The sequence below is a fragment of the Podarcis muralis genome, chromosome 8, assembly GCF_964188315.1.
Source record: "Podarcis muralis chromosome 8, rPodMur119.hap1.1, whole genome shotgun sequence".
NCBI classification, from domain to species: domain Eukaryota; kingdom Metazoa; phylum Chordata; class Lepidosauria; order Squamata; family Lacertidae; genus Podarcis; species Podarcis muralis.
Window position 1 is genome coordinate 8,154,411 of NC_135662.1, and position 10,643 is coordinate 8,165,053.

The 10,643-nt window shown below is 50.4% G+C and overlaps 1 protein-coding gene across 1 annotated transcript; it reads left to right on the top strand.

The window, feature by feature from the left end:
• Window positions 1-786: 786 nt before the first annotated feature.
• On the top strand, window positions 787-10,295 carry LOC144328787 (uncharacterized). The gene is made up of 4 exons (XM_077933617.1): window positions 787-794; window positions 4,229-4,560; window positions 5,650-5,985; window positions 9,366-10,295. Exons 1-4 carry the CDS (start codon window positions 787-789, stop codon window positions 9,938-9,940), a joined length of 1,251 nt encoding a protein of 416 aa, XP_077789743.1. The 3' UTR covers window positions 9,941-10,295.
• The last annotated feature ends 348 nt before the right edge of the window (window positions 10,296-10,643 follow it).

Sequence of the window (10,643 nt, forward strand, 5' to 3'; positions counted from 1 at the left end):
TTCTTTGGCAATCACTCGTAGCCGAGTAAGATTGTCTTCCATAAACATGGTTTTAACAATGAGTCCGTAAGTGACTATGGAGGCCAATTCTGGATGCACACATCCTTCCAGAGTGGGGACATCAGTTTCCAGGCGGGAGTTGATCACGGTGTGGATTTGCCAAGTGTGCCTTCCTCTTAGCACGTTTCTCCCTTGCACGTCTGTGGTTTAGACCACAGCCAGCCCAGAGCTATATGACACCCAATTGCGATTTGTTCCAAGTCAGCACTAAATATCAGATTTCCCCCGGGGAAAGTGGTGGGGCAAACAGAGGCTTAGGTCAGCCCTTAGTCTCATAGTTGCCCTTGTAAAACACAGCAGAGAGGAGGACAGCACTGAAACACAAATTAGTTGGCCCCATCTGTCATTGCTTCTGGCTCCACCTACTGGCAGCCTCCTTTCCTTCCACCCTACCAGTCCCAACGAGCTGTTTATGTTCCCCACAATGCAACTTAGTGAATGTGAAAGGAACAATCCCTCTTTCAAACCCTTTCAGCTTTCTGGGAACAAACATCTGCAGATTCAAATGCACTGATTTTTATTTAAATTAAATAAAACAGAAACAAAACCTTTTCATGGCCCGGATCACATAACGACCAGTAGGTGGAGCTGTTCATTCACAAAATCCACTCTTTCTTCCAAACAGGAAGAATTGCAAATACCCAATGCCTTTTCAAATAGGTTAGAAAAAAGCAGAATTTCTCAATTCTCCCCGCACCCGCTGACCGCCCACTGCCCTGCTCCAACATGAGCAAGTAGGTAGGACTTTTCTGCAAGACAAGTGTAGAGGAGCTGATTAGCACAGTGTCCAAAACCACAATTGACACATTTAGTTTTTCCTTGATGTTTGATTGGTTAAAAAGAATGCAAAGTGCATCATCAACTGGAGAGGAGCGGGAGAGGAGAAACCCACTCACAACAACTAATTTGGATGTTGCTCACAGGAATGGCTAATCCAGTCTTGGGAGTCCTTGGTGGAATGAATTGATTCTCGAGTAGTGTCCAAAAGCCAACTGATCGTTTGTGCCAGCAGCAAAAGGATAAACAGAGCATAAGTGGTCTTGTTAAATCATTATTGCCCTTAATGCATTGCAGCCCAGAGGGATATCTGCCGGCAAGCTTCTTTCTCTAAAGCAGAAACAAAATCACACCTAATCACATCACGGTTGCAAGTGGGTTGACCTGCCGATCTCTCCTCTGGTTGTGTTATGTGCCTGCCTGCTTTTAAACAGCAGAATACTTCCAAACTCCATTCCTCCTAGTAATTCTTTCTAATGGTTAGGGCTGCCGTATGTTCGGATTTTCCCCAATTCCCGGCTGTAACTTCCCAAAGGCAGTACTTTGTCCTGGATCTTAGGCAAGTCAATCGAAAAATCTCATTTTATTTTTATTTTTGTGTGTGTTTTGGGGGGGCATAAAGCTCAACTCCTCTCAGGTTTTTGGGGAGTCCTGGTTTTTACTTTTTGAAATATGGCACCACTACTAACTGTACATTCAAAGTATCCTAATTTTCAACATTTTCTCCTTTTTTGACCATTTCTTGAGAGGGTGGAAGTAAGACAAAACCTTCCAAGAACAATAAATTTCTCCAGCATTTTCAGGGGAGAATTGCTATTAAATTGCACAAGGTGTGCTTGGGTTTTCCATTTTCCTCGCTCCCCGCCCCTACTATTAACAGTCAGAGTCCATCCAGTCACACCATACATTTAAAACTCTGTGACACCACTTCATGACTTCCCCCAAAGAATTCTGGGAGTTGTAGTTTATTAAAGGTGCTGAGAGTTGCTAGGAGACTCCCCTTTCCCCTTCCGAGAGCTACAATTCCCTGAAGGATTTAATAATCAATCCCTCTTCACAGGGAACTATGGGAAATGTGGCTCTGTGAGGTGATGGGGGGTCTCTCTGCACCCTAACAACTACAGCTCCCAGAAGTCTTTGGGGGAAGCCATGACTGTTTGAAGTAACATCACTCTGCAATAAATAAATAATAATAATAATAATAATAATAATAATAATAATACAATGCTGTCCATCATCCAAGGATTGGTTTACAGTATAAAAACACAAGAACGAAACAATACCCCCTCCCCAGTTTAAAAGGCCACAGATTGTTTAATTAGCCAAAGGCCTAACAGAAGAGGGATGTTTTTGCTTAGTGCCTAAAGATATGTTGTTGTTTTTTAAAAACTTTTATTTATTCAAAATGAAAACAAAACATATTATCCAGAAACATATCATCCTTATTCCCCCCCCCCATTTTTCCTCCCTCCCGCTACCTCCCACAGAAACCCCACCCCACCCCACCCCACAACTTCCCTCAGTTCCAGTCTTTGATTTCTCTAAGAATGCTGTTTTCTGCATGTTACATAGTTGTATAGATCCTCAAACTATTTAGCTGATTATCATCAATAAAAAAGTTTGTGAATTTTTATTCAAAGCCAGCCAAGGAGTCCAGTTCACTTTGTTGTGTCTTCAAATACTTTGTAAAGGGTTCCCATTCATCTTTAAAGTCACAGTTATCCTTGTCTCGTAGCTTATATGTCAATTTTGCCAGTTCTGCATAGTCCATCATTTTTTCTTGCCATGATTCTTTAGTTGGGGTTTCTTCAGTCTTCCATCCTTGTGCTATTAAAACTCTCGCATAAGCAGAAGGAAATCACCCTCCCCACAGCATGGCTTGATGGCAATGAGAAGTCTCTGACCATGAATGTTTGAAGCTGTTAACAGACACAATCAAAAGGCAACAGGCAGAGGGTTTTTTGTGTTTTCTCTTACACACACACACACACACACACACACACACACACACACACACCTGCTGTCTTCTTATACCCTAGGCAGAGGCTCATCCGCCATCTAAGTACATACCCCACAAGTGTCCCAGATAAACTGGGGCATCTCATTTTTTATTGCACAAAAATGGCGGCCATTTTGGTTGCCATGATATTGTGATCCCCCCCCCCAAAAGCACTGAAGGGCATGGTCTCATGTGGCACCCCAACATGAGTGTTTGGGGGCACTGCGTGTGCCCAAAAAATCGCTTTTGGGGAGGAAAGAGTGGCACAAAATCGAGCAAAATCATGGCAACCAAAGTGGACGCCATGTTCTCGCAATAAAAAAATGGGAAGATGGCACCTCAGATTTGAGCTTCAAGGTGTGGGCGAGTATGTCAGAGCTGTGGTGCCACAGCACTAGGACCAAAGTTCCCCTATCACACATAAAAGATCTCTGCATCTGACATCATATGTTATCAGGTGACTACTGACAATTGGGCATGGTTTGTCCAAAGTGGTCTGTCAGGCCAAAATCGCAGGCCTAATAGGGCTAATGAGGCCTGTAGGCCACAGGTTTCCCTCTGCTGATTTGGGTTATTTTATCAATTTGTTAGGCTTCAGGTGCCGCAAGGCTCTTGGTCCCATATGTTTAAGCTTAGGCCACAAGCCTGTGGTTCTTGCAAGGCTGCACTACACCTTACACTTCCTGCCCACATTTTTTGCACAGTATCTTTCATTGCCCTGCTGACAGCCACAAACACACCTTGGCAAAGCGTGTTCTCCCTAGCAGAGAGCACGTGTTGCGGTTGGGAACAGGCCACCCTCCAGTGACTAGGCAAATTTAATTGAATCCCGACCATTTAAATGGTTAACTGGGTTGCTGGGGTGTTTTGATGGTTGCCATTTCGGAGGAGGGGTCAGAGGCTATATATACAGGGGACAGACTTGGGCACGGCTTCTTGGCCGTTTTGCATCGGATCGAGGAGCCTGAGGAGCTTCCTGAGACGGTTGTATTTGGGCCTGGAAAAAATCCTAACCTCCTGCCGCTTAACCCTTCTTTTATCTCTTTCTTTGCTCCCTCCTTTCCTATATTCCTTCATTTCTCCTTCTCCCTTCGCCCACCTCCCTTCCTATGCTACTGGTTGTTTGATTTCTTCTACCCTGAAATCTAATTAGGACTGGTGGTTATTAGAAGGCTGAGGGTGGGGACCCCCCCCCCCCGGCCTGGGGAGGCCTTACAGGGAAAGTCGCGGCCGCTTTCCTGTGCTGCTGGAACGCCGCCTCCACCCCCTTTTTGGCTTCGTTGCAGATCCGCAGCCGCGGATCGCGGTCGTTTCCCTCCCCTCCCCCCCCTGCCGTCCCGGCAGCCTAGGGCCCGGTTTCTTGTAAATCGGAGGCCCCGGTTCTTCCTTCAGGGGAGAGCTTCGCGGCCGCCGCCCCCTTTCCGTGTTCGGCGCGAGCTCGCCACGCCTCTCCCTCATTGACGGGGATCGCGGCTCCGCAACGCGGAGCGCGACCGCCCCCCCATCCTCAACCCCGCTTGCGCCCTTGTGGCTTACCGGGCTGGGTCGACGGCGAGTGTTCCCGGCTCCGGCGGCGCGGCTGCCGCGCCCCCACCTTCCGGAGCTCCTGGGGAGAAACGGAGGCAGCTGGCCTATTGAAGCGGCGCGGTGGAGCGTCCGCTCTCGCTCGGCCCTGAGGAGCGCCGGCGGCGAGGCAGAGCTGCTCGCTAACCGCGCCAGCGCTCGTGAGGCCTGCGCAGGCCTGAGGCCTTGGCGCGGCCTGTAACTCAACCCCGGAGGGCCTTCCTGACTCATTGGAGTCCTCCAATTTGTTTCGCTGCGTTGTCTCTTGACTCCTTGCCGGCCCTCTAGTGGCCGTTGGGAGCTATTGCGGCTGTCTGCTCGCGAGCTCCCCCAGTGGCCCAGTGCTGCACTGCAGCTGTTCTGCTTAATTGACTAGGCCATCGAGAGCCACCTTCTGGTTGACCTACGTATTGCAGTTAGCTTTAATTCATTTTGTACAGGCCCACCTGGTGGCTTAGCCTGGTATTGCATCTCCTCTTTTTGAGGAAGGGATATACATTGGATTGTTCTTCGAATTAATTTAAGTAGTATTTTATTCCCTTTAGTTATTAGTTAAGCACGTTATTTCTTGAATTTACTGGTTCTTTAATTTTAAGTTGCTAGTGGGAACAACAACAGTACGCCAGTGTCAGAAGGCGATTGGGCCAGCTGTGGCCAATTCCTCTTCAAAGTTGATAGTCTTCTGGTTTATTATTAAGTGCGCTTTCTTGGCCTTTCGTTTGTCTCTAAACTAGCAGGTATGGCTCCGAAGAAAGCGGCAACCCGCTCTGGCACACCTATCACCGCAAAACGGCCTATTAGAGGTCCATCCCAGGCGCTGCGCTCTCCTGCTCCAAGACAGCCAGTGGGGCGGGTACAGTCTTTGGTGGCAAGCATGGCTGGTGACCCGGAAGCCTTGTCCCGATTTGCGGTGGATATGGATGGTTTTCTTCAACAATGCTCCAGTCAGCCTTCCACGTCTGCAAGGCCGCCTCATCCAGTGAGGGCGTCGTCACCGGTTTCATCGGCAGCTAGCGAGGATGGGGGAGAAGGGTTATCAGCTGGGGGTGTCGGAGCTGATTCCCAGCTAACCCAACCCCTTTACTTACCTGCTGCTCGTGGCCGTTCGCGGAGGACAAGTCATCCTGCTGGGAGGGCCTCGGGGAGGAGGAACCCTTCGGCGTCTTCTAACCGCCGGGGCAGGACTGCCCAGCCGCCCGATGAGGTGGCGTCAGGTTCTGGCCTCTCACGTGTTGTTTCTTTTCCAGCAGCTTCAGGTGTAGAACAGCCGAACCTTGATACGGAGTCTTCTATTGAAGACGGTTTGCCAGTTCCTGCCAGGAGGTCTTCAGGCGGAAAACGTTGTCGCAGGAGGTCTCCTCGGAAGCACGCTCAGCGGAGGAGGGACGACATGTCTTCCTCTTATTCTGTTTCAGATTTAGCACGGGATCCGGGTCCTTCTCAGCCAAATTCTGACACTGCCTCTTCTATGGAAGATAGCTTACCAGTCCCGGCTAAGAGATCTTCGGGGGGAAAGCGTCATCGTAGAAGATCTTCCCGGAAGCATGCCAAACGTAGAAGGGCGGACTCTTCTTCTTCTTATACGGGTACGTCATCTAGCTCGGATGATGAGGCTGATAAATCAATGGCACTTTATTGGGGTTTTGGTGAGACGGCTTCAGGGCTCCCGAGGTGGGCCTGGGAACGGAGGGCCAATACGCACCGTGCTAAGTACGGGGCCGTTCAAGAGTGTAGGGATGGTGTGCTGGTACCTGACACTAAGGTCTCTACCAACTCGGCCAGGGACATTATTCCTGGTTCACACCTGGCTACAAAGCTTCGGTCTAGGATATTGAATGGCCGTTATGTAGACATTTTCAAATTGGCCCCACCGTCGGAGGACCAGGAGAGGGGGCCTTCTTCCAAGAAGCGTCATGGTACCGCCATTGCAGACAGGACATTCGAACATTGGCTCGATTGTTTTCAAGTCTTCGCTGGTGTTGTTGTGGCAGCCTATCCTCGGAGGTCTCTCCACTTGTTTGTCTACTTATCTATTGTTCGCTCTGCCTTCACCAAAGCTGGTGAAAAGGCCGCGATCAAATATGATGAGAATTTCAGGCACCGAGCGGCCAAAATTCCCACGGCCCGTTGGGATCGTAGGGATCTAGATGTCTGGACCACCCACGTGGCCCCACTCATCGATAAGAAAGCGCCAGAAGTGCAGAAATTCAAGCCGGCAGCCTTTAGAACTAGCCGCCGGCTCCTATGCTGGGACTTTAACAAGGGCTCCTGTCAGCGGCAGGGGTGCAGATATGCCCATGTATGTGAGAGGTGCAATGGTTCGCATGCTGCTTCCTCTTGTTTCGGTGGTCGCCGGCCCTTTCGAGGGGGCAGAGGGGGTTCTCAGCAAAGTCAAAAACCAACCCCCTCCCCTGCAACTTCAACAGCAGGGAAATAACGCATTGACCTCCATGGCATACACTCCGGTTCGCTTACAGCCCCTGCAATTGTGGCTGCAGTCTTACCCCAATAGGGAGGCTGCGGTCTATCTGAACAATGGTTTTTCCGTGGGTTTTCGGATTCCTGTAGCCATGCCTCCCGTGGCACAGAATCCTGCTAACCAAAAGTCAATTCGCGAGCTGCCTCAGGTTGCTCGCAAGAAGATTGCGAAAGAGGTAGCCATGCAGCGTATGGCTGGCCCTTTTGATAAACCTCCCTTTCATAATTTGCATGTATCCCCATTGGGTATCGTGCCAAAAAAGGCCCCTGGTGAATTTCGTTTAATTCATAATTTGTCACATCCCACGGGCACGTCGGTCAATGATGTTATTCCACCAGAGCTCTGCTCCGTGAGGTATGCTTCTCTTGATCAAGCGATCAAGATGATTAGGAAGTTCGGCCATGCAGCTTTATTGGCGAAATGCGATATCGAGTCGGCATTTCGCCTTTTGCCAATTCATCCGGAGGATTTTTGGCTGCTTGGTTTTCAGTTCGAGGGCAGCTATTACTTTGACAAAGCTATGCCTATGGGATGTTCCGTTGCATGTGCCGCTTTTGAGGCGTTTAGTACCTTTTTAGAGTGGGCCCTAAAATTTAAAACAGGTTTGGGCGGAGTCACCCATTATTTGGATGATTTTTTACTGGCCTCGGCGAGCGATACCGGCGAGTGCGTGGTGTTGCTGCAGGCCTTCGCTGACCTTACACAGGAGTTGGGGGTTCCGCTCGCCGCTGACAAAACGGAGGGTCCTTCGACCTAGCTCACTTACCTGGGTATCCTTCTGGATACTGTGGCTCAGACTTCCAGCTTGCCAGGGGACAAGTTGGTTGCCTTGAGGAAGATTATAGAGGAGCTACTTCCTCTGAAGAAAGTGTCGCTCAGGCAACTCCAGTCGCTTTTGGGACACCTGAATTTCGCCTGTAGAGTGGTGGCTCCTGGGCGCCCCTTCTGTTCACGCTTGGCGCGCCTCACCGTAGGGTTGAAGGCTCTGCACCATCGGGTTCGCCTCTCTTGTGAGGTGCGTGCGGATCTTCGCATCTGGCTCGAATTCCTGGAGGAATTCAATGGGGTGTCCTTATGGCAAGACACCTTGAACTTGCATAATGACTTCCAGGTGCATTCCGATGCTGCAGGTTCCCTGGGATTTGGTCTTTACTGGAAAGGTCGATGGTGCGCCCAGCGTTGGCCGGCTGGGTGGCAGGGAAGTGCGATTACGCGTGACCTAACCTTTCTCGAGTTTTTTCCAATTGCAGTGGCAGTGCACTTGTGGGTCGAGGAGTTCAGGAACCGTCGTGTCTGCTTCTGGACCGATAACCAGGCGGTGGTGACTGTGTTGGCCAAACTGTCATCTCGCTCGCCCAGGGTGTCTGCCCTTTTGCGGGCATTTGTGCTGCACTGCCTACGTTGTAATATAGTTTTTTCCGCACGTTTTATTCCTGGGGTGTCTAACGAAATTGCTGATGCTCTGTCCCGTTTTCAGATGGAGCGGTTCAGACTTCTGGTTCCAGAGGCGCGGATACGTCCGGAATGTTTCCCGGATCATCTCTGGAACCTTGGCAGCAATTAGTTTTTCAGGGAGTAGTGGCATCGGTTTCCCCTTCTACCTTGAGATCTTACGGGAAAGCTTGGGCTGATTTTCTGGCATTTCTGTGCCAATCAGCCAGGGGGCTAGCTGGGGTCCCACCCACCTCTTCGCAGGTGCTACAATATTTGGCTCATTTATTCCAGATGGGGCGTGCGGGCAAGACACTTAGGATGCAGGCAGCTGCTATAGCATTTTTCTGTAAGACATATTTTGACACCGATCCTTGTGTGAAGTTTGTTGTTCGCAGAGCCCTCGAGGGTTGGGGTCGTCTCTGTCCTTCTCGGCCACCAAACCGACGCCCCATCTCTTTTGAACTGTTGAGCAAAATGCGCAAAAGTCTGCGGGTGGTGTGTTGGTCTGACTATGAGGCCCGCCTGTTTTCGGCTGCCTTTTCAATGGCCTTCTTTGGAGCATTGAGAGTGGGTGAACTAGTGGTGGAAGACCACAGGGATGGTCGTTCCAGGGGCCTTCTGCTCCAGGATGTGCAGCTATCCCCTGCGGAATTGAGAATTATGATTAGGCATTCAAAGACGGATCAGGGGGGCAAGGGGGCTCTCATTCGTCTCCCTGCCACTGGGGCGGCAGGCCCTTGCCCAGTAAAGGATATTAACAAGTATCTAGTGGTGAGGGCGCAAGAGGATGGGCCGCTGCTCCGGCACGAGAATGGGTCACCCCTTACAAGGCACCAGTTCGCAGGGGTGATGCGTAAGGCTATCCTGGCCTGTGGTGGCGTGGCTTCTGATTTTGCCCCCCATTCCTTCAGGATAGGGGCTGCCACGACTGCAGCTCATTGGGGTTTGTCAGCTGCTAGAATACAGGATTTGGGTCGTTGGAAGTCAAATGCGTTCAGGGGATATGTTCGCTAACGATGTAGTGTCTGATACTGTTTTGTTTCTTTATCCCAGGTTTGTCAGCCATACGCATATGGATGGTGGGGCACAGCATCATCCATTGGGCTGGTGTTGCGGCACGGCAGTCCGAATTGGGTCCAGGTCTCGGCCTTCCTTCACATGTTCGGGTCTCCTGGCTGTCCAGACGAGGAATGCGGTGGTCGGAGTTTTTGCCACGAATTCGAAGGCAGTTGCTCCTGGAAGGGCCGCCAGAGGCTATCGTGGTGCAGCTGGGGGAGAATGACCTGGTTGCCACGGACTGTTTATCGTTGCGTGCCGCAATCTTGGCTGACCTGGAGACGCTGCGGGCAATGGTGCCCACAGCGAAGATATTTTGGTCTAAGCTTCTGCAACGACGTGTTTGGCTGGGAAGTCGTTGCCCGGTGGCCACGGAAAGGGCCAGGAAGCGCATCAATGCGGCTGTTTCCAAAAGGATTGTGGAACTGGGCGGAGAGGTGATTTTTCACCATGAAATCTCCTATCCTGCGGCAGCACTATTTAGAGCTGATGGTGTGCACCTTTCTGCTTCTGGAAATGAGGTTTGGCTGGGTGCGGTGGTGGCTAAGCTGAGGTCTTGGCTGGGGCTGTGAGTGGTTTGGCGGGGAGCTGAGGGCTCCATGGCGGTTAGGCATTGGTTAAATTTGTGCTTGGAGGGGTAAGTGCCTACCCCTCCAAATGATGCGAATGGGAATTCCGTTAAAGGAAATCCAGGGGCTTGCCATTTTTTCGTCCTTGTCCCCGGAGTCGGACTTGGGCCGTGCAAGCCCCACAGGAACATGAGGGTGAGAAGTAATGGTCTGGTTCCCGGCTTTATTTCTCACCCAATACTTGTTTCCCACGCTGGCTTCCGCTGGTGTCCGGAAGGCCAGCTCTGTCCCTGAGGGCAAGGACAGATAGTCATAACCAATGCCTAAGCAACCACTCACATTTTTGTATTTTAATAAAGTTGTGGCCAAAAATTTATGCCAAAAACCTTAAACAAAAATTGATGTGTGAAGTGTGAATTATTGGGGGGCTACTGTGACTCAACACGCAACTGCTGATGTTGCCCGCTTCCCACAGCAACAGGTAGAATAATGACAGGTGCTGGAACTGATTTCAGAACCATGCTACGTTGGCGACATGAGGGGGGAAATATATATTTTGTTTTCTGTTTCCTCTGGTGGAAAATGAAGTAAATCCATCATAATGAAGGTTTGGGATAATTATCTGCATCAACAGAACAACAATAAAGACATCCGAAATGAAACCTGGTGGATTCCTGCAGCCTCCCTAGATAGCACAGGAACTCGC

Bases quoted from the DNA above. Each gene is read 5' to 3' on its own strand.
- LOC144328787 (XM_077933617.1), top strand. The intron at 4,561-5,649 runs GTGAGGCCTGCG...CTTTTCCAGCAG, and splicing joins CGCTAACCGCGCCAGCGCTC to CTTCAGGTGTAGAACAGCCG. The intron at 5,986-9,365 runs GTACGTCATCTA...TCTTTATCCCAG, and splicing joins CTCTTCTTCTTCTTATACGG to GTTTGTCAGCCATACGCATA.